We start from the raw sequence: 24,159 nt of genomic DNA, 5'->3' as shown, positions 1-24,159 counted from the left end.
TTGGGCCTAGATTGGGACTGACAAGAGTAGCCTATAGACAATCCTTATAGCAGACACGTCAGCACGGTTAAAAAACATACTGTAAGAAATAACCCAGCAGTAAAGTGTTTCTACAGAAAATAGCTCAGCGGTAAAATGTTTTTGCAGAAAACAATCTAGTGGTAAAATATTTCTACAGAAAACAGCCCAGCGGTAAAATATTTCTGCAGAAAACAGCCCAGCGGTAAAATATTTATGCAAAAAACAGCCTAGCGGTAAAATGTCCCAGCGATAAAGTAAGATAAAACAGTGTAAATCTCCAGCTGTTAGCTATTTCACAGATTAAGGAAAATGTATACATTTTCAGATTCATCATCAGTTATTTCTGGAGAAGCGTCTTCCAATACAATAACATAAGGGAAAAATGCTGTAGTAATAGTTACATTATAACCATCAATAGTAAATGAATAAGTAAATGTCATGGGTTCCATTATGACAAATAATGAGAAAAGCTAGTGTGGGATGAAGGGAGAGAGAGAGATCCTAGCTAATGCAGCAAGATCATTATGGTGCCAAGACATACTCATGAATATAGTGAGTAGTGAGGGATATTTCAGGTAGTATGAGTAGTGAGAGTCATTTGTAAGTAGTATGAGTAGTGAGTGGGAGTGTATAGTAAGACTGCTGGGACTTTCTATTGGGGGTAGCCGAGTGTTTATGAATAGAGCTATGAGCAGGGGAACTTAGTTTCTAAGCTTGAAAAATTAACAATTCAGTCTTTTTCAGAGCTTAGAGAAGGCCCTTTTACAGAGAGGTTAAGGAAAAGTCTTGGTGTATAGCTTAGTGTGCCCTGAAGCATTAATAGAGAATTCCATTTATAGTTGGGTTTTAGGGGGTAATTAGCAAATAATCTTTGCTAAATCTTCCTTAATCTTCAGAAAATTCTTAGAGAATCGTTCTTAAGATTTTAGCTAAGAGTAGTAAGCTCAACTTTAGAAGGTTCTTGCTATTTTGGGTTATAACAGCTGGGATTCTGACTTAATATTGAATACTGATTGGCCTTGGCTGATGGGATTAGAGCATGCTTTAGGCTAATGACCTTGGTTGTGCTGCAACTAGAATTAGAGCTCCCTAGGGCATATTTGAACCACCCCAAGCCAGGTGTCAACCTTGGAGTCCTTATTAGGAACTCTGCTGGGATCCACTTGGTGCCCTCCAAACCACATTTCCCTAAGTTTCCCCATTTGGGGTTCGTGTGCTTGGTCCATAAACCAGAGAATACACATTTTTAGTATGAAAATGAGCTGATTTCACGTTGTTTTAGGAGCTTTAGTGGTCTGATCATGGTTGTTCTTGATTTTTGACCGACTGGATTGGAGAAGAAAGAAGGGACGGCTGGCTGATGGAATTTTAGCTTGTGAAGGAAGGGTTCAACCCCTGATGGACACGTGTCCTCTTCTGGTCTGATTGGACAAGTTGGGACCTGATGGGAAGGGGCTCCAGCTGTTCAGTTGTTGCTGAAATTTGGCTGGTTAGTTCACGTGACCTCCAGCTGTTGGGATTTGTGTGTGGGCTGGCCTGACTCAGCTAGGCTTTGTAATTAAGCTTCCTTGGGCTTGGTTACCCCTACAAAATGAATAGTTTTGCCATGGGTGATATTCATGGGCTTTTATAAATCTTGTAAGAGAGGTATTTCTTGAGGGATGAACAATTATATTTCTCATGAGTGAGGGATTTAACAAGTGTCAAAATAATATATGAATTTAGTAAATATGTGCCAAAGTAGCATTTGGGTTTTATGAAATAGTTGCCAAAAGAATATTCGGGCTTTGCAAAATAAGTGCCAAATTAGTATTTGGGCTTTGAGCATAAAGTAATTGTTTTTACCAAAATATTATTTTGGGCTTTGTAAAATAGTTGCTAAAATAGATTTGGGCTTTGTAAAATAAGTGTCAAATTAGTATTTGGGTTTTGAACATAAAGTAATTGTTTTTGCCAAAATATTATTTTGGGCTTTGTAAAATAGTTGTCAAAATAGATTTGGGTTTTACGGAAATAGATGTCAAATTAGCATTTGGGCTTTACAAAAATAGATGTCAAATCAGCATTTGGGCTCTATAGGATTTTGTAAAAATATTGTTGTATCGTAACGGGTTTTAGAGATGCCGCATCGTAGCAGGTTTTGTAAATGGTGCCGTGTAGTAACGGGCTTTAGAGATGCCGTGTAATAACGGGCTTTAGAGATGTCATATCGTAGCGGGCTTTAGAGGTGCCGTGTAGCAACGGGCTTTAGAGGTATCGGATCGTAGCGGGCTTTAGAGATGTTGCATCATAGCGGATTTTAGAGATGCTGTGTAGCAACAGGTTTTAGAGATGCCGCATCTTAGCGAGCTTTAGAGGTGCCGGATCGTAATGAGCTTTAGAGGTGCCGTGTAGCAATGGGCTTTAGAAGTAATTATGTTGAAAAATAATGTTAATGGGGTTTTAAAGAACAATGTGTGCGCCTGCACGCACGCGCACACAGAGAGAGAGAGAGAGAGAGAGAGAGAGAGAGAGAGAGAGAGAGAGAGAGAGAGAGAGAGAGAGAGTATGTGTAGAGAGAATATGTGTAGTGAGAACATGATTCTAATTTTTAAAAGACAAGCTTGAAGTTAATTATACCTATATAATTATTGAAAATGTTATTTTCTTCGATCGACTTATATCTGTTATTGCAAAATGAATTGCTAAGATTTTTTTAACTAGAGAAATACTATATTATGTATTGTTTTAATATAGATATAACATACAAGCCTTTTTTTTAAATCAAAATTTTTGTTTTGTTTTTCTCCAATAATTTGATAGGTATATCCTTACAACAATAACAATAAAAATAAATATGAATATAATAATAAGAATAAAAATGATGATAATGATAATTAAAAGTGAGTTTTTGCGATCATCTTTTAGAGATCATCATAATAACTAACTTGAAATACACAGTTATTTTCCACAATGAATTTTATGCCTTTATACTAAAGCAATACTTAGTTTATGTGAATTTGAACATAGTTTTTTTTTACGACCTCTTTAGATAAACTTAATTTGATAGATATATTTTGGACAAAATGGGCTTCTGTCCTTTTCAGCCAAATTAATTAGCTTTTTGCCCTTCTTCCCAAACTAAATAGGGAAATACCCCTCTTTTGAAACTCGACTTTTTCAAAATCGAGTTAAGCCCTATAGTGACGTTTTGTAACTTGATATCCAAGAAATCGAGTTATAGGCAATGTTTTAAGAACCTATAGTGACGTTTTGTAACTTGATATCCAGGAAATCGAGTTATAGGCAATAAAAACGTCACTATAGAGTTCCAGAATTTTTTTTTTTTTTTTTAAACTCGATTTTGAGAAAGTCGAGTTTCAAAAGAGGGGCATTTCCCTATTTAGTTTGGAAAGAAGGGCAAAAGGCTAATTAATTTGGCTAAAAAGGGCAGAAGCCCATTTTGTCCGATATATTTTACATAGAAACGTTGCCGATAGTCAAAATTATTTGTATTTTAAGCAAAAAAGAAAAAAAGAAAAAGAAAAAAAAAAAAGAACCATTAGCTAGAAGTTCAAGAAAGAAATCGCATAATTATGCATCTTTCATCCTTTTGATGTGAACAGTCCCTTATATTCTTTTTTATAATGGAGAAGGGGGATTATATGAGCCTATGCTGAATCAAATTGCTCATGTAATCCTGCAATCTATCTTTTTAACCAAACCTCCATAAGGGGGTGGATTTTTTGACCGTGTGTAATACATAGTTATAGCCATCATTCGAGTTCTCTGCTACTTTTATTATTGATTATAATTAAAAGATAATTAATTAACTAATTTATGAGAAAATAATAAAAATTATTGTTCTTATGGACATACCATGAGATGCTAATCAATTGAATTACACGACTTTAAAATAAATTTGAAAAGCCTTGATAGCGGCCAAATTGGATATATATTTGTGTGTGCGCGCTGTATATATATATTTTTTCCAATATGTGAAGCCAAATTGGATTTTGATTGTAGTGATGAGGTTTTGATATATAGGGTCCGTTTGGATACAGCTGAAAACTGAAAACTGAAACTGAAAACTGAAAAACACTGTAGCGAAATAATTTTTAAATGTGTGAATAGTATCGTGGGACCCATTTTTAATGAAAAAGTTGCTGAAAAGTGAAATTTGTGGGTCCGTGAACAGTACACGATGTGCTGTGATTGGTCCAAAAAAATTTGAAAAGTCAAAGTTTGCGGCTACTGTTCATTGAACAGTGCATGAACAGTAGCCGCAACACCCAAAACGCTCCAAAACGCGTGAAAAAAAAAAAAAAAAAAAAAAAAAAAAAAAAACAGACAAAACGCAAACGCAACAATTTTCAGCCGAATCCAAACGCGCTCATAGTAGCGAAGAATGTTGTTAAAGTAGTAATCACTAATGATCAATGTAGGCATTAGTGTTGTTTTGGTGGAGAGAGAGAGAGAGAGAGAGAGAGAGAGAGAGAGAGAGAGAGAGAGAGAGAGAGAGAGAGAGAGAGAGAGAGAGAGAGAGAGAGAGAGTTTTAGTGGCTTAAGAAGAAATATGTGAAGTAAGGACATCATTCTATTTTGGCGAAAACACCATTTTGGTCCCTACATTTTAGGGTCACAGTTAATTTGGTCTTTGCATTTTGGTAGCAGTCAATTTGGTCCATATTATTTTCAACTTGTAATCAATTTAGTCTTTACCGTTAACTCACTAATAGAAAATGTTTACGTGACTAATGGATTGCACAATTGGCACACTTGACGCTTATGTGGAAAATATATATATATATATATATATTTAATAGATTTTTGAAAATGCCACACTATCCCTTAAATGGAAAAATAAAATTAATTTCTCAATTTTAAAGATAGTAAAAAAAATGAAAGAAGATTTCCCGTTTTTCTTACATTTTCTTGGCAACCAAACACAAGAGAAACAAAATAATGTAAAGAATTCAAAATGTGGATCTAATTAAAAAAATCAAAGCAGAAATGCGAAATCAAAGAGATATAAAAGAATTAAATCGGTTGCTAAAATTTTTACGAGATATTTTTTGAATTATTACCCCAAATTCTTCTTCCAAAATCAAAGATATTCCACTTGAAAAATTATGTTTTAATGATCACATTTCCAGGTAATATGCTTGATTGAATTTTAGATTCTGAAAATTCCCTGAAACAAAAATGACCATCCACGAAAGAAAAACTAATATTTCGTTATCATTCTAAAGAATCTTTACCTAGCAAAAAACTAATTCATTACGAAGCTATCATATACCCATAACGCATGAAAAGACAACAAATCCAACAAGAAACCAATTTAATATGGCTAGGGTTTGACTTATTGATCTCTCTCTAACACGAAATCAACGGCAAAGGTTTGACAGCGGAATGACTTAGTAGAGATTTATGGACGTCTGAGTGTCGCAGTAGAGCAAGGAGACTTTTCCTTGTTTAGATCGAAGATAGACAAAGAGGATATAGATTGGGTTTAGAGAAGGTGGAGTTTGGCCATGAGAAACGAGAACCACTGCCTAGAGTTGTGGTGGTGACGAGTGACAGTAATGAACAAGGGGTTGCTCTACCATGGTTGATCAAATTACTCTGGCCACTAAGTCCAAGCCAGAAACTAAGAACAAAGCTGGACATCATGAAATCGCCTTCAACTAGAACGAATATTCACCATACCCACTTTCAAATTGATCTTCATGTACAAAATATATATATATATATATATATATATATATATATATAGAGAGAGAGAGAGAGAGAGAGAGGCTCTGGAATAAGAAGTCATAAGGAGAGAGAGATAGAGCCATGACATTTGGTCAGTGGGAAGAGAATTTAGAGTTTAAGACCACAATCGTAAGATTTTCAAGGCAAAGGACAAAGCTGGAGAAATTATATGTTGCTTTCAAATATGAGTTTATGTAAATTATATTGGTGATTTTGATTTTTGTGTTTTTGTGTTTGGTTGCTAAGAAAATGCAAGAAAATCTAGGTGTGAGGACCAAAAGGGCTCATAACAAACTTGGGTTTTAGCCAAAGTCTAAAATGGGCCCAACTAAATGTTCTAGAGGGTTGTGTGGGCCCTGCTAAGGAGAAAGACTGCTTGAAGAGGAAATAAGTCTGAGGAAAGATTTTGGAGATGGACGAGTCGAGGAGGGTGAAGGGTTTGGGGTTGGGTTGCACGTCTAGTCCAAGAAAGGTGATAGTAATTGTCCTAGACAAGTGTCAAAGGAAACTTCCTGGTGAAACTACCAACACCTTTGCATTAAATGCACTACACCAACTAGACATGTTGCATTAATGGTTGAATGACACATGAACAGTGTCTCACAACATGTTACTTGCCCAACACAGCCTTAAAAGAAGGGGAGGAAAAGGATGGGACAAGTATCCAAGGGAAAGAATATCCTCCATCTAGGTGGAGGGCCAAGATTGAAGCAATGGAATTATAAAAGGGAAGAGGTCCTTCATGTAAAGGTTGTTTAGATAGGCTAGAACTCTAAAGGATTCCAATAACACTTAAACTCCTAAGTCAAATAGGTTTTAATCTCTTATCCTTTTCCTTAACTGATAAGGAGACTAAAAGTTTAATATAAATAATTTACAAAATAAATCTCCATGTTACATATTCTTTTATTTATTTTCTTTGTAGTGATTATAATATAAAATAATATCACCTTCAAAATAAGTTAAATAATTCATCAATTTCACTCTAGAAGCAATTAAATTAAATATAAGTGAGGCGGGTGTTATAGAAGCTACCAATACCTCCGTATTATCTATCAAAAAAAAAAACGTTTGCATTAAATGCACTACACTAACTGGGCATGTCGCATTAATGACCGAATGACACGTGAATAGTGTCTCACAACCTGTTACCTGCCTAACACAGCCTCGAAAGAAGGGAAGGAGAAGGATGTGACAAGTATCCAAGGGAAAGAATACCCTCCATCTAGGTGGAGGGCCAAGATTGAAGCAATGGAATTATAAAAGGGAAGAGGTCCTTCATGTACAATAATCGAATCTCGAGAAGAGAGAGAAAAGAAAGAACATAGTAAAAAAGAGTGAGATCTGGTATTTTATTAAGTGTAAAGGCTCCTCAGCCATTTCGAGAAAGAAGAAATAAAGAAAAACTTGTTTCATTACTAGCTGTCTATTATCATTCAAAGAAAAAAGTTTTTTTTTTAATGGCCACGTTAGTATTTAGTGTGCTAATAGTGCATTTTGTCTGCTACGTAGGATATTTTCGTTAGCAAGATGACGGTAGGGACCGAAAAGGAACACTTTTTTCATTTTGGGGACTAAAAATGATAAAATAAAAAAGTATGGACCAAAATGAGAATATGGTCAAAATGTAGGGATGAAAAATGTATTTCCGCCTTACTCAATTACTACAAAGTATAATGTGAGCACTAGTTAATAGTTTGCATATATATATATATATATTAATAGATAGAACTGAGACAAAATCCAATTAGATTTCAAATTGAAATTCAATTAAAGTTTAATTTTGCACCACATGTCCCATCTAATTTAAGTTTTTGAATTTTTGTGTCAAGTGAGTTAATTTAGTGTAAAAATTAGATTTCAATTAGAGTTTAATTGTGTCACATGTCCTATCTAATCTATATTTTTCTAATTTTTTAACCAAGTGAGTTAAATTTAGTATAGAAAACGAGGAATCCAATATAAATAAACCATAAAAAAAACATAATCATATATCTAACTCTATATATAAAATTAGAGATTGAGAGAGTTTGAATAATTTTATATTTATGAGTCATTTTTTGTGTAACAAAAAAAAGCAAATCTATAAATCATTTATGTAATATACCATAACTATGTACAATCCGTTACTAACTAGGTAAATCAAAATTAGATTTTGCATTTTCGATACAAATTAAATTGTTTAGATTTTTGCTGTTATATTTTTCCCTGGACTAATGAGCATATTTTTTTATATTGTTTTCTATTCAAATATTTTGTATGCGAAGATCTTGAACGTAAGTACGTAACAAAATGTAATTGAGATGCATGATCCCATGCATGTATCCCCATTCAAGTTAGGAGATACTATTTGACCAATTTATTCTTTTATTTTGTGTTGTATTTAGTAGTATTTCACTGACAATGACTGTGAATTGATATTGTATATGTAGTATTTAATAATAATTTTTAAAATTATATACGTAATAGCAACGTAATGAGAACGTAACTAATATAATGAAAATTGCAAAGAAAAACTATTTTTGGTACTTTCAAATGTTTTGGTTGAACTAATGTCCTATATATTTAATAACTCAAATCAATATCAATAACACCACTATAATTCATCATTCAGTTACATTCTAGTTATTATGATGTTTATGTATACATATGCAGTAACATTCACAATATATAGATTATAGAGTAGAACCCATGCATGGGCCCATCCGTATATCTCCAAGGCTAGGACTGAGCTGCGTAAACGAGGCCCAAACTTGGATTGAGCTGAAGTTTGCTTACAACAAATTATTTTACGCACTTTATTGGTCCAATCCAATTCGATCCTAGTCTGGCCCAATCCACAGGTACCTCAACCAATGCCAATTCCCATTATCAGTTTATCAATGCTGCTAACTCAATCAAATCCACTTCAATACAGTCATCATTGAGAAGACTACTACGAATATTGCACCATCACCATCGTCCTGTTCTGGGCTAGTGTATATCTTTCTTTTTCTTTGGTCATACTACCACATCATACCACTCCCACTATTCCCCACCCCTTTAACATACATACTATATCATTTTCTAGCCATCACCAACCCCCCCTCCAACACCTTCTCTTAAAATGCCATTGGGATAAATAAATTTATTTGTTTGCTAAAGACAAGGAATTTTAAGAAACAATGACCCTAGAGACAAGTCTCTTTGGGAAAAAAAAAAAAAAAAAAGTCTCTTTGGAAAAATTCTAAGCTTCATGCATCATTCTATCGTTTCATGAGATTTTTGAGGGGTTTTTTGGATTGAGAGTGAATCTATTATGGTGTTTTTACAATTTTATCCATTTATTTTAAAATAAAATTTTATGATAGATATATATCATAAAAAGAATCTTAATTTGTTTTATAGTTTGGCACAAAGACCAATATATGATATCTCATAAAAAAAATTAGTACTAGTATTTTTGGCTAAATAAAAAGCATTTATTAAAGTCCATATTCCTCTCTTATTTTATTTATATTTATACCAAAAGGGACCATATTCAAACTCAAAGAACAGTCACTAACCGAGTCCTAAAAACTTGTTTCTACTAAACTACTAATTTGTTTTTTTTTTTTTTCCCTAAAAAAATGTCTTCTTTTTATTGATTTTTAAAATTCAGAAAACTCCCCCTTGTAAAAACCATCTTAATCAATGATAATACAACATAGAATCCCACAAAATCCTCCTTAAGAGATTTATATAAATTATGGTTATTGATACGTAGTTTTATAGTGTCGGTTGATAGGAAAGATCATTAACATTAAAAATACACAAAAAAAGGTGTTTGTACTACAAGGAAAATCATTTGCATAACAAAACAAAAAAATATCTAAAAACAAAAAGAAAAAGTAAAACCACAAAAAAGAACAAATTTTGGTAGTAATAGAAGACTAGCAGTCTAGCAGCATATGGATTATACAGTCAATAAATAGTGTCCCATCAACCAAAAAAATAAAAAATAGTGTACACGCACGTGACCCTGAAAGGCTACCACGTCACGAAATCTGACTACGTGTCATAATTTCACTGGTCATTGACCATCGTCCCGGACACAGACTAACCACACGCCAAAAATTTCGAACGCCCAAAAACACCCTCGGGTTTCCCTGAAAAACCACAACTCTACCCTTTCCAAAATTCCCAAGGCCTTTTCTCTCTCTCCCTCTCTCTCTCTCTCGGCACAGTCCCTCTTCTCTTCGCTAAGCCTGCTTGGCTTTTATATTTTTCTCTCTTCTCATCACTCAATCACTCACTCACTATCTCAGATTCATCGATCCAGCGGTCCAGGTTTCTCCACCAATGACCATGATGACTCCGCCGCCGTTAGATGTACATACCAACTCTCTCTCTCTGTCTCTGTATCTCTTTCCCCTATATATATTTAGCATTTATCGGAGTCACTGGTTTTTGGCTCAATTTTGATATCCTAGGGTTTCTGGTTCGATTCAGAGGCATCGAAATGGCTTCGATTTTTATTTTTTTTGGAATTTCACTTCGTTGAAGTTTGGTTTGCTAGGGTTTTGATTGATTCGCTAGAGTTGGGAGTTAGGTTTTAGGTTAGGTTAGGTTTTTGGCTGATCAGAGCTCTGATTTGCGTATTTTTGTGTATGTAGCAAGAGGAAGACGAGATGCTCGTGCCGCATTCAGATGTAGTAGTCGAAGGCCCTCAGCCAATGGAAGGTTTTTTCTCTCACTCTCACATTCATTCAAACCCTAAATTTCCATCAAAATCTGATTTGATCCAGAATTTGTGGTTTCTCTATGAGTTTCATTAATTCAGTGTGGCAGAGTTTCTAATTTGATCGGTTATGAAGTTAGGGTTTTGGATTTTTTTTTCTTTCTTTTTTTGGTGGATTTGAATTTTTATTTGTATTGATTTGATAGTAGTGGCGCAAGCGGAGCCAGCTAGTACGGTGGAGAATCAGCAAGTGGAGGATCCACCGTCTATGAAATTCACGTGGACAATTGATAATTTCACTAGGTTGAATACCAAGAAGCACTATTCCGAGGTTTTTGTCGTTGGTAGCTATAAATGGTATTTGAATTTGAATTTTTGTTGTTGTTAAAGTTATGTACACATTGGTAGCATGCTTTTAATTCACGTGTTATGATCTGTATTGGACGTGCTATTGTTGTGTTTTTATCAGGAGGATACTTGTTTTTCCCAAAGGGAACAATGTGGATCATTTGTCAATGTATTTGGATGTCGCTGATTCGTCCACATTGCCTTATGGCTGGAGTAGATACGCGCAATTCAGCTTGGCTGTGGTTAATCAGGTTCACAGCAAGTACTCGATACGAAAGGGTGTGTTCTTTACTGTTGTTATTGTCCTTTCCTTCTGTTCAGGCTTGTGTGTTTTGTCATTTTGTCATTTAAGGCAAAGGGTTTTTTGTCTGATGGAATTTGTGATCTCTCTTATCAGTGTCATGTTGCGTTGTCAAATAATTATCGATCATTATGAATGTATTTAATGTACAATTTCTTGTTCTATAATTTTGTTAGTATGCCATGTTGTTGATATGAATAGTTCCTGCAATTTATTGTTGGAACATATAACAGTAAAAATTATGCTGTTTTTCTTTCAGCTTAAGCTTTTAGAGAAACTTGCAAAAATATTAATATGGTATTAAAACTAACCATATTGGGTTCAAGACCCATGTTTTCTGATAATCCGGAAATACATCCACGTGTACAGTCTATGAAATGAGCAGCTATATATGTGTGCGCTCACATGGATGGCTCATGCTACAGGAGCTGCACATGATTTATTTATTTAGGGAGGGGGGGGTGTTATAGGAACATATAAATAACTAAATGATTTTGCTCTCTATCAGCTTAAGCTTTTAGCTAGTTAATACATTTGTGTCCTTTTCTTTTTCTGTGCACTTTTTCATTTTTCAAGCTTAAGTGAGTTAGTGTAACCAAGAAAAGCTCTTCCTCAAAATTAATCCAATTGCCTGGTAGATTGAATATTAAGGTTTTAATTTTTTAATTTTTATAATATTAAAACATGGCCATAGTTTTAGACCTTCATACCTATATATATATATATATATATAATGGCCATAATTTAGACCTTCATACCTATCCACAAAAAAAAAATGGCCATAATTTTAGACCTTCATGTTTGTATTTTGCAGACACACAACATCAGTTCAATGCAAGAGAGAGTGATTGGGGTTTCACATCATTCATGCCTCTCAGTGATCTTTATGACCCTGCTAGAGGGTACCTTGTCAATGACGCATGTGTCATTGAAGCTGAGGTTGCTGTTCGCAAGGTTTTGGATTACTGGTCTTATGACTCAAAGAAGGAGACTGGTTATGTTGGACTTAAGAACCAAGGAGCAACATGTTACATGAACTCTCTTCTTCAGACTCTCTACCATATTCCTTACTTTAGAAAGGTCAAAATGTGTTTCATGTTTCCCTAAGTCACTGTGAATTATGTCGATATTATATAGATGGAAATACCTTATTTTTGGAATGTTGACATCAGGCTGTGTACCATATGCCAACAACTGAAAATGACATGCCCTCAGGAAGCATTCCTTTGGCGTTACAGAGCTTATTCTATAAGCTTCAATATAATGACAGCAGTGTTGCAACTAAAGAATTGACCAAGTCTTTTGGATGGGATACATATGATTCTTTCATGCAACATGATGTGCAAGAACTTAATAGAGTTCTGTGTGAAAAGCTTGAAGACAAAATGAAGGTATATGAGGTTTAGCAAATTCTGCCATAAACATTTATGTTTGTTTCGCTCTTTTAATCCTTGCCCTGTTGGTCCAGGGGACTGTTGTGGAGGGGACAATACAGCAATTATTTGAAGGACACCACATGAATTACATTGAATGCATCAATGTGGACTACAAATCTACAAGAAAAGAATCATTTTATGGTATTTACTCTTGGTGCAAGTTTGAATTGTCTGGGGTTTTGAGAAATCATTTTTAGTTGCAGTGCATGATATCAAAACTTATATTTACTTTGCAGACCTCCAACTTGATGTCAAAGGCTGTCGGGATGTTTATGCTTCTTTTGACAAATATGTGGAAGTTGAACGACTTGAGGGCGATAATAAATACCATGCTGAAGAACATGGTTTGCAGGTGAGTTACTGTTATTTGATGGGGAACCAAATGTATGAAATTTGGGTAACCACAACCTAAATATGTTGAGATGATTCATACTTTCAATTTCTAAGGCACATATAGGAGCTCTTTTGGGAGGATCATGATAGGCCAGCAAAACCATTCTTATATTGTGCTGGCACTTTGAAGCAAACCATTTGAATCTAGGTTAAAGTGGTAAAATTAAAGCAATTGTTATGATTGTAAACAGATTCCTATTATCATAGATAATTCTAAGTTTAAGTGAAGTGATTTGTATTCGTGCTCAGGCTGCATGCACCTGGACTGATGCTCTCTTTCATTCCACATGAAATATATACTACTACAACAACAACAACCAAGCCTTAGTCCCAAAATTTGGTGTTTACTTTGGACACTCCAAGGACTTATCAGGGTTCACATGAAATTTATATAATTTAAAATTGACCTAGAGGCAAATGAGTTTGTTTATGGTGTTGAGAGAGTACTTTTGGAAGCACAAAGAAAGGCAATATAAATTCTCTCCAAGAGTAATATATACATAGAAATTGCATGGGGTTTAATTGAACAAATGGAGTTTGGGTGGATATAATTTTGTACTTCCTCACTTGTTGTGGTACTTAGTCAGCATCATTCCCATAGAATAGTTTCCCAAGCCATCATTTATGTAGAGTTTTTTCTTGTTTAGTAATGAACTTTTTAAATATTTTTCTCTAGGATTTCTGATTAATGCTGATTTCAGGATGCAAAGAAGGGTGTCTTGTTTATTGACTTTCCCCCAGTTCTTCAACTTCAGCTAAAGCGATTTGAATATGATTTCATGCGGGACACTATGGTTAAGGTCAGTTTCAGAAACTGATTTTACTGCTTCTTCTTGGTTTGTGCTTGCACTCCTGTCCATCTCTTCACAAATTGCAGCTATCAACTTTGCCCTGTGTATAAATCTTCATTATGGGTCTGCATTAAAGATAGGTCCCTTATGGTCAGTAGTATTGTTAGTTTTTAATTTAAATAAGAAGCACTCACCGCGTGCTTTCTTTCCCTAATGGGTTGAACTTGTTTAGGTATGCTCAATGCTGGTAGTCTGTCTTTCAGTGGTTAAATAATTAGTCTTATATAGCATTCAACCTTTTTTGGTGGTTAATATTTCCTTTTTTATTTACTGGATGCTTTTGGTTTTGCAGATAAATGACCGCTATGAATTTCCTCTTGAACTTGACCTTGATAGGGAGAATGGAAAATATCTGTCACCTGAAGCAGATAGGAGTGTCCGCAACCTTTACACACTTCACAGGTTTTAGTCATTTCTTTTGACTTACAAATTTGTTGTTTTCAAGAAGTTTGTATGATGTATGCCAATGACTTCATTGACCAACTTGCTGAAATGTTGTTTTTCATTTGATCGGTGTTGGCTAGATGAATGTTTTCTGGCATGTCTGCATTCTGTTGACTTCTTGTGATTTGGATAAGGCTTGCTTCTTTTAAATTTTTATTTCCCTTTTATTAAAATTTTTTTTTAATAACATTTCATGTCTAAAGCGTCAATGAGCTAATTGGGTTAACCACAGGTCTAAAGCATCCAAGTGATGGTCGTGCTTAGTTATACTGTACTGTTAATTCAACTCAATTCAATTATGTTCTATTCTAATATTAAATTGGGTTGGCTTTATGGATCCTTATCAACTAATGTCTGTAACTTCCCAGTTTAGCATTATCCTTCTTCACTATTTGTATTCATATTAGTTTTAGCCTCCTTTTACCTATTTTGCTCCATCAACTTGGATTCATTCTCTCCTACCATGCATTAATCAATTTCCATTTGCACATGACCGTGCTATGCTATACTGTCACAGGACATATTCATTATTTGTGTGAGGCTTTGAATCTCCTTTGTTGAAATTATTAAGGCAAAGCCTGATTCCATTTTCTTGTTGAGTGATACATAACTGAGTGTCAATAATCAATCTCAAATTTTCCCTATATTGATTGTTAATTAGAAGCTATTTCTCATGTCTGCTTTTGCATCTGATAATTTAACTGGTATGGATTATATACTATTTGGATTTGCTTGCATCTTCATGTGTTCAATTCTTCTATTGCAGTGTTTTGGTCCATAGTGGTGGGGTGCATGGTGGACATTATTATGCTTTTATCAGGCCAACCCTCTCAGATCAGTGGTATGCATTCTTTAAGGAATCCATTTTCTTGCAGTCAAATTGTAATGTAATGGATTACCGTGCATGCATAAGTATTTGTAAAAAATTTCATTGAATTTTCAGTTTTTGCCTAAACAATTTGCATGCAAAATGTTAGTGCATGTTCATTTGTTTTGTTTGTACGTGATTTTAATGTACAATAGTAAGAGCCTTAAATTTGTGGTGACAATATTTTGTCCTTTTAGGTTCAAATTTGATGATGAGCGGGTGACAAAGGAGGATGTGAAGAGGGCATTGGAAGAGCAGTATGGTGGTGAGGAAGAGGTATTCCTTTTTTTCCCCTCTATAAATATTTCTAAATGCTCTGTTTTTTTTTTAAATTTTTTTTAATAATATTCTCATCTTTTTTTCAACTGACGTCGTCTTTTATCATGTTGATCAGTTGCCACCGACCAATCCTGGCTTCAATAACACTCCCTTCAAATTTACAAAATACTCAAACGCTTACATGCTTGTATACATACGTGATAGTGATAAGGACAAAATAATATGTAATGTTGATGAGAAGGATATAGCCGAACATCTAAGGGTAAATGCTTAGTTTTATTTGTTCATGATTTAAATGATATCACTCCATTCCGAGAGCATCCAACTGCATGTGTGGATCTAAACTGGCTTACAATGTCTCATTTCAGATTAGGTTGAAGAAAGAACAAGAAGAGAAGGAGGACAAGAGAAGATATAAAGCACAGGCCCACTTGTATACTATCATAAAGGTTTTCTTACCTTTCTGTTCTTGTTTTAAGCTAATTGTTTTACAATGACTAGCTTAGGTGTCTCTTTCTGAATCTCATGACTTATGCTATTAATTAATGAATCCAGGTTGCACGAGATGAGGACCTTGCAGAACAGATTGGAAGGGATATATATTTTGACCTTGTGGATCATGAAAAAGTTCGTAATTTCCGTATTCAGAAACAGACACCCTTTAATGTTTTCAAGGTACTATAGATGTTTCTACTTTGAATCTGATTAGAAAATGGTTGAAATTTATTGTTTAAGGCAATTATTCTGTTCATCTTTCTCCAAGCTTTTGTGCATTCTCTTTGTTCTTAATTATTTGACAATTGCGTTTTTTACAGGGGGAATTGGTATTTTTAAATTTAGTGAATTCTGCATTTTGTTGTTGCTTATTTGCCACTGTGCTGTACTTTTGTCACGAAACTTAGTGTTTATTTTCTCATTTTCTAATTTTGAGGTGATTCCCAGGAGGACGTTGCCAAAGATTTTGGCATACCAGTGCAATTTCAGCGATTTTGGATTTGGGCAAAGAGGCAAAACCATACTTATCGTCCCAATAGACCATTGTTACCTCAGGAGGAATCACAATCTGTAAGTGCATCTTGCTTTGCTTCTTGTGCTGTGTTTTCTTTTCTAATAGTTATAACTTATAAGGGCATAGGTACTTAATATGGCTTGCCATTCTTGTTAGTTATTTAGTACCTATGGCTGTTCCATATTGACATGGGATCTAAATCTATTAAGATATTTCTACTATTAAGTTATGTGGTGTATTTGGAAGGACCAAAATGCTATGAATTGTGTGGGACGTGAAGATTCTGTTGTGGAACTGAAGCTTCAATTTTTGTCGCATGATTGGATGGCTGCTACTAGTTTTTTGTTTTTTTCCTAATTTGTTGGAGTTTATTGACCTCTTAGATTTTAGAGGTTAGATTCATTTTAGGTGTGTTTTTTTGTATACCTCCCACGTTTTAGGGTTGTGCCCCTTTTCATATATATAAAAAAAGGTTGTGCCCCTTTCTGCATATTTCTTAATGTCATTTGAAAAAAGTTGGATGCTGGAAGATCAACAATGGTAGAGGTGAAATCATTCTGTAAAACCATCTCAAGTGTGCAAAACAACTTTCTCAGACTGCCATTTTATTTTTTGATGTTTTGAGGGGGATTATATCTATCATGTGTATCCATGAAAAGATTCATTGTGTGCAGTAATTATGTTTACTCTTGGTGGGGTTTTATCAATTTTTGGTTAATTCCTTGGTTGAGTTTATCCTCTCTCTGTCCGGAAGTTTTTTTGTTTTTGTTTTTTCCTTTCTTTCTTTCTTTTCTTAAATTTTTTAATTTATATGTTCGAACGCTATAAAAACTCTTAATATTTGTGATTAATAAATAAGTTTTTTTTAAAAAACTTTTCTTTTTTCTGAGTATGTCTGAATTTTGTTCAGTTAATATATTATAAATGCATCTAAATTTGATTTAATTATGGGTGGCACATAAACACACACATACATCTGACACTTCTAGTTTATGTTTAGATTAATCCTCTCTCAATTAACCACCATGTCCTCAGTGTTCTGGTCAAGGGTTATGCTGGATTCTTGTATTCTGTCATGACTCATCATATGCTCAATACTATGTAAAAAGTGCATGTTTTTGTCTGCATAACTGGGTAAATTTGTATTGTGATGCTAATGATAACCATTTGCTGGTTGTAGGTTGGACAATTGAGGGAGGTTTCAAATAAGACACATAATGCGGAACTAAAGTTGTTTTTGGAAGTGGAGCTTGGTCTGGTAATGGTGTTTTTATGATACAGGCAGTTTACTCTGTAATTGTTTACCTGTGTATTTGAACAGCCATTGAAATTACAATGCTAGGGTAAATATTACAAATAATTCTTCTACACTTTTACTAATTCAAATATGGTATTTCAGGATCTACGTCCTATTCCTCCTCCTGAAAAAACTAAAGAAGACATTCTTCTTTTCTTCAAGTTTTATGACCCTGAGAAAGGAGAACTACGGTATATAGTGATTTCTTCCTTTTTACTGTGTTTTTTATTGTTTGGGAGTTTATTCTTTTTATGCTTTGTAACACCAAATTTCTTTCATGGTGCCAGATATGTTGGTAGGTTCTTTGTGAAGAGTTCTGGTAAGCCCATAGAAATTCTAGAAAAACTTAACCAAATGGCTGGCTTTGCCCCTGATGAGGAGATAGAGCTTTATGAGGTTTGTGTCCCAAAAAAATTATTTGTTCAGCATGTTTCATCCCTTTTTTTTGTGCTCTATGGCTAATCATGTTGTTCAAATTAAAATTCTTAGTCAATATATTTTATAAATTGTGGTTCAGGAAATAAAGTTTGACCCTTGTGTCATGTGCGAGCACCTTGATAAGAGGACCTCATTTCGATTAAGTCAGGTAGACTGCATGTCTGGATATATATATTGTAAAATGGCATTTGGAGTAGTAATTCACCTTTTGTTACTTTTTTTCTAGATTGAAGATGGGGACATTATTTGCTTCCAGAAATCTGCTCCACTTGAAAGTGAAGAAGAATGCCGATACCCAGATGTTCCATCATTTTTGGAATATGTGCATAATCGCCAGGTCAATCTGCCAAAAATTTTAAAACTTGATTACTGATATTTATAAAGTTTGTTAGCTTCTTGTAGTTTCTAGGACATTGTGATGCAGCAATGGAAGAAAGGTCAAGTCGTTGTCAGTTTTGGCAACTTAGAGCTTTCATTTGTGGAGCTTTCATGCGATGTCCAAATGAAGGAAGATGTACATGGGTTTGACTTTTGGAGGTCATATCACCAGTGTCTTAGGGTTAAAACATGTACATTTGTTAATATTAGTCATTAGTTTAAGAGTTATGATTTTTTTTATGTGCAGGGGTAGAATCGGGATTTATTTGTTTTTCATGTCAAGTTTAGAGTTTTCTAGGGCTTTCTAGTAGTCATATGTGTTATTTCTTGGGTCCTACCTCTAGTTGAACAAGAGTCAATGGCTATAAGTACCTTTGTAATCTTCATATTTTGATTAATAGATATCGAGTATTTTGGTTATTGAAGGCATGTGTTCCCTTTTTTTATTCTTCTCTCTTTCCCTTTTTTTCTTTGGCTCACTTCCTCTGTTACTGTTCATGTGCATTGTTCACTGCCCTCTGTCAGATTATTATCTTCTTTGCAACTCTTCACAAGCCTATAACCAATTAAATCCCTATCCCTTAAACTTTAAAACCCTACATATTATTCCTAACTATTAATTGTCATTAGCCTTTCAAATCATAAAATCTATTCCTGCTGTTGTCAAGACTTCCAACAAACATAATTTATAGAATGTTGCAAATTTTAACCATCAAAATCATGTGCATTTCTAAATATAAATAATCTTTCAATCATAAATCCCTTCTTATGGAATCATATGCATCCATCATAGGAGCAATTGTAGGCAGTTTTCCTAATTTGTCCCATGACAATTTGGTATGATACAAGCAAGGCTCTCTTACTCTAATCCTTAAACCCTATGTTTGGATTGAGGGAGAGTAGAGGGGAGTAGAGGAGAGTTGGATAGAATTTCCAGCCACCTTCCCCTATACTCTCCCTCCATCCAAATATACCAAAATTCTCCCTAGGAACACCAGGCTTTCAAACAAGAAATATTTGATCAAAATATGAGGTCTATGAATAGAAGGCAAATCTTACTGCTTAATTGATCTGGACCACCCCTCCATGGCTCCATCTAGGGATAACAATAAACCAGCTAAATAAAAGAAAGTAAAGGTAGGATAATATAAATACAGTAGCCATGCTGTAGTCCCGACTTTTTATATCCAAAAGTAAATAACCTAAATTACATCCAATAACATGCTTGTTGTAAAAATAAGCTGTCCTTGTTGATGTGCAGAGAATTATCGATCCAATTTGAATTTGCCTATGTATGTCATTTGTTATATGTTAAAACAAAAGTATATGATAAAATCAATATAATTCCTTAAAAGTATCAATGATTCAATTGCTGTTAGGTATTTTGTCTTTTAGAGCCATTGACAAGGGAATTTCAGCTGGTCTATAAGGATGTAGTTACTCTTTTAGGGGAAAAAATGTTGTTAATACTATTTAGTGAGAATAGAAGTTTATTCAACTATCATGCAGTTTAGGTGGAACTGGATGAAGCATTACTGTTTGGCCTCCCTGCCATGGTCATCCTTGCTGGAATATAGCAGATAAATGTTAGAAATGGTAGTCTGGATGAACTAGATTTTGTATTTTTATTGTGGATCCCATATTGTTAAAGATCCATATATCCTTAATGGGCTAGAAGATTTGTTGTAAGAGTAGCAATTCTGCTATAATTATTATTATTTTGAGAAATAAGGACTTTGTTGAAGGAAAATAGGTATACAGGGTTGTATCGAATTAAATGTAAAGTTCAAAAGAACAAGAAAATCTGAAAGGAAGATGATAGTTTCTGGATTATGCATAAGGCAAAGCATAGCAGTACTTAAAACTTTACTACAGTTTTGATTACTGGACCCCCCTTTCCAGCATGCAATCATTTCAAGTCTTAGTCATCACTTTATAAACCAAATAAAAAAAATAAAAAAAAAAAAAAAAAAAAAAGAAAGAGAAGAAAGCACTTGTGACCATTAATCTTTTGTCACTGTACAGTGCAATTAATATGCATCTTCTTTCCAGTCCTCTGGTTTTTGTAGATCTCAAATCAGTAAACATGCTATGGTCGTTTATTGAAATATTTGTAATTGTTTGCTAGGCATGGTTGTGACCCCCTTGTCCACTTAGATATTTAAGTGGTCCTGTCAAATGTAAATTTTGAAATATTTTGTAATTATGCCAAGGCATCAATTTTACGTCTTTATGATGTGATGCTTAATAGGTTGTTCGTTTTCGATCATTGGAGAGACCGAAGGAGGATGATTTTTGTCTAGAGTTGTAAGTATTTCCAGCTGATACAATTATTCTGTGCAGTAGGAGCATCATCACTGGTGTTATTTGATTTTATTACCCTTTTTTTTTTTTCTTTTTTCTTTTTTTCTAGGTCGAAGGTACACAGTTATGATGATGTTGTGGAGAGAGTGGCTCGGCGAATTGGTTTGGACGATCCATCAAAAATAAGACTCACATCTCACAACTGCTACTCTCAGCAACCTAAGCCCCAACCTATTAAATATCGGGGATATGATCATTTATCAGATATGCTAGTCCATTACAATCAGGTGTGGTGTCTGTCACGTGGCTTGAGTTCTTGAAATGTTCTTTTACTCTTATTGGTGGGTGTAAATTATTCTTGTTTTTCCATTTTGCAGACCTCAGATATATTGTACTATGAAGTCTTGGACATCCCCCTGCCTGAATTGCAAGGTCTTAAAAATCTGAAAGTTGCTTTTCATCATGCTACAAAGGATGAAGTGCGTCTGAAATCTATAACTATCACCACTTTGTTGTATATGTGTGTGTGTGTTCATGGATCATGCTTATATATCTGATTCTCCTTGTAATCTTTTTAAAATTGTTTTCAGGTGGTAATACACAACATCAGATTGCCTAAACAGAGCACTGTTGGAGATGTGATTAATGTATTAAAAACGAAGGTAAGTTTTTGCCATAACTGATGAATTCATGCTTTGTGTTTATTCTTTTAAGGTTCTTTTCCCTCTTTCTATTTTAGTAAAAAGAGTCCCAAGGAAAGTATTATTCATAAGTGGCAGATTTGCAATTTGCACCCTTCAATTATATATTGCAATTTACGTCTTCATGTTCCTATGTCAAATCTTTTATAGTTCCAATATGATTAATCTTCTCCTCTATTGTCACTTGAAACAGGTAGAGTTGTCTCATCCAAATGCTGAACTTAGACTACTTGAGGTTTTCTATCACAAGATCTATAAGGTAATGACTATCAATTCATTGTTGAATTAGGCAGCATGTGTTGCCGTATCTGAAACGTCTTCATTCACTAAAATATTAATGTCAGTTATGTTGTACACTGTATGTGCCCATTACTTTTCTCTCTGCTGCTTGCAGATCTTTCCACCCCATGAAAAAATTGAGAATATAAATGACCAATACTGGACATTGCGTGCAGAGGAGGCAAGTTTTATCTAAATTCTATTTTTGGAATGTACTCATTAGTTTTTATCTATTTATTATGTTTTACCTATTCCCTCTTATTTGGGGGAACAGTTGATAGATTCTCTGCTAGTTGAACAGTTAGGGTTTTGGTTCTTAATATTCAGCATACATAGTTGCCGGTGGTTTAGAATTGAGGCTGATCATGTTTACTTATTGAATTTCAGATTCCAGAAGAGGAGAAAAACCTTGGGCCCCATGATCGTTTGATTCACGTTTATCACTTCACGAAAGAGACTGCACAAAACCAAATGGTATTGCAATTCAGATAATTGGTTCAGATCCCTATTACATTTTTCAAGCTGTTTTATTATTTAAGTGAAAAATGGCAATTGGTTGCATGGAAAATTTCAAGGATCTTATTTTATGTTTCTTGCAACAGCAAGTACAAAATTTTGGGGAACCCTTTTTCTTGGTCATACATGAAGGTGAGACTTTAGAGGAAGTTAAAGTGCGTGTCCAGAAGAAATTGCAGGTTCCAGATGAGGAGTTTTCAAAGGTACTGATTTTATGCTGCTTGGAAGCTTGCAAATTTGTATAGCATATTAATATCATTGAAACTTGGTATTGCTTTCTTTCCATACCATAGTTACATATCTAGCTGAAAACTGATCCTTTGTTATTATTATTTGCTTTTGATCCTTTTGGTTGTTCAGTGGAAGTTTGCCTTTTTGTCAATGGGTCGCCCAGAGTACCTGCAAGACTCTGACATTGTATCTAACCGTTTTCAGGTGTGTCTATGTTTACTTGTAAACACTAGGTGATGAGCACCAGTGCAACTGTTTTTTATTGGTCTTGTTTTGGCTCAGCATTTAAATTGATTGTTTTGATTTATTTATTTATTTTAACAAGTGAATGTGTTAATATGTTTTCCTCAGAGAAGAGATGTTTATGGTGCTTGGGAGCAGTACCTTGGATTGGAGCATTCTGATAATACCCCAAAGAGGGCTTATGCAGTACACCAGGTAAGATGCCTCCGTACTGAAGTTCGTACATGGTGTCACCTTTGTAGAATTTGCACCACTAACAAAAGTCGATGCTGAACTATTTAGTAAAAGCTGCTTTTGATATGGTCCACTTATGTGTTGCAAGCCATTTGGTTCACTTACCATTGCATCTTTTACTGAAAAGCTTAGAGCCTTGTGCTTATGCTAGACTATGGTCGGGTTCACATGGAGATCTCTATATCTCATCACTAATTTGCCTCAAAATTTTGCAGAACCGTCACACGTTTGAGAAGCCAGTTAAAATATACAACTAGGTTAGAGCTGATGATCCTTCACCAGCACATTAGCTATACTGAGTGTCCTTCAATGTCTCACCTTGGTTACGTGGAAATGGAGGGATCAGAACAAGTTTTTCGGTTGAAGGATACAAGTGAAGCTCACATTGAGGTCCGTAAGATTTGATTATTGATTTTTAGGCTGTATTATTCTTTCTCCGATGTGGGTGGCGAAGGGGAGAGGTTTTCCCTTGATTTAGTGTATTTATAATGTTAAACGCACCCTGCTTTTGCTCTGCCCTTCTCTCTTTTTCTTAATTAATTAAGTTAACCTCTTTGGTTTGAGGTTGGTGGCTTTTCCACATACAGCTCCAGTGTAACTTAGCAGTACATAAGAAGATTTTGACAAAGGGGATATGTATATTGCGTACAGTTGGCTTTATTTGATTTTTTTTTTCCTTAGCCGTTTTTCTTCTTCCCTTACTGGTTTTTTATTTTACCGTTTTTTTTGTTGGGGATGGGTTTGTAAAATCGTTGGTTAAATCCACCAGTATGGCCGTAGGAATGTGTAAAATAAATATACTGATAATCAATCGTCCTCCATTTGATCTATAAATTCTCGAATCCCTTTTATTTTCGAACACATATTGTGTCCACTTCTTTTAATCCATTAGACTATTATTACTATTAAGAGAATACAACTCTCTTAGTTTTCTCTTTTCTTTTCTCTGAAAAATACGTCTCCACAACTCTGCATACAACTCAGCCTCTTCTAAAAACGAAAAACCAGGGATTATCAGAGTTAAAAAAAAATGCGAGACAAATTAAACTCCCACGTTCTAAAAATTTGGACAATGTTAAGGTCTTTGTCCAAAGCCTTTCTGTCTGCAGAGAAACTTCTTCTGGTTTTGGTTTTATAAGCTACAATAGAATTT

General features: G+C 34.6%; 1 protein-coding gene across 3 annotated transcripts; it reads left to right on the top strand.

Moving 5' to 3' along the window:
• The first annotated feature begins 9,903 nt into the window (after window positions 1–9,903).
• LOC126692793 (ubiquitin C-terminal hydrolase 12) lies at window positions 9,904–23,686 on the top strand. Of its 3 annotated transcripts, none has more exons than XM_050388561.1 (32): window positions 9,905–10,107; window positions 10,392–10,458; window positions 10,666–10,813; window positions 10,926–11,083; window positions 11,920–12,185; window positions 12,278–12,496; window positions 12,574–12,682; window positions 12,778–12,893; window positions 13,636–13,734; window positions 14,078–14,187; window positions 14,996–15,070; window positions 15,295–15,373; window positions 15,492–15,638; window positions 15,745–15,825; window positions 15,932–16,051; window positions 16,319–16,441; window positions 17,566–17,643; window positions 17,785–17,873; window positions 17,970–18,078; window positions 18,200–18,268; window positions 18,347–18,457; window positions 20,750–20,805; window positions 20,912–21,089; window positions 21,180–21,281; window positions 21,393–21,464; window positions 21,697–21,762; window positions 21,898–21,963; window positions 22,170–22,256; window positions 22,385–22,501; window positions 22,659–22,733; window positions 22,881–22,967; window positions 23,222–23,686. In XM_050388561.1, the coding sequence occupies exons 1-32, from the start codon at window positions 10,078–10,080 to the stop codon at window positions 23,261–23,263; spliced, it is 3,351 nt and encodes a 1,116-aa protein (XP_050244518.1). In that variant the 5' UTR covers window positions 9,905–10,077; the 3' UTR covers window positions 23,264–23,686. The 3 variants fall into 3 exon arrangements, with proteins under 3 accessions (XP_050244516.1, XP_050244518.1, XP_050244517.1); XM_050388560.1 differs by having other exon boundaries at window positions 10,663–10,813; XM_050388559.1 differs by having other exon boundaries at window positions 9,904–10,107; window positions 10,663–10,813; window positions 17,785–18,078.
• The last annotated feature ends 473 nt before the right edge of the window (window positions 23,687–24,159 follow it).

The sequence above is a fragment of the Quercus robur genome, chromosome 7 (assembly GCF_932294415.1).
Source record: "Quercus robur chromosome 7, dhQueRobu3.1, whole genome shotgun sequence".
NCBI classification, from domain to species: domain Eukaryota; kingdom Viridiplantae; phylum Streptophyta; class Magnoliopsida; order Fagales; family Fagaceae; genus Quercus; species Quercus robur.
This window is presented reverse-complemented; position numbering and strand designations above follow the sequence as displayed.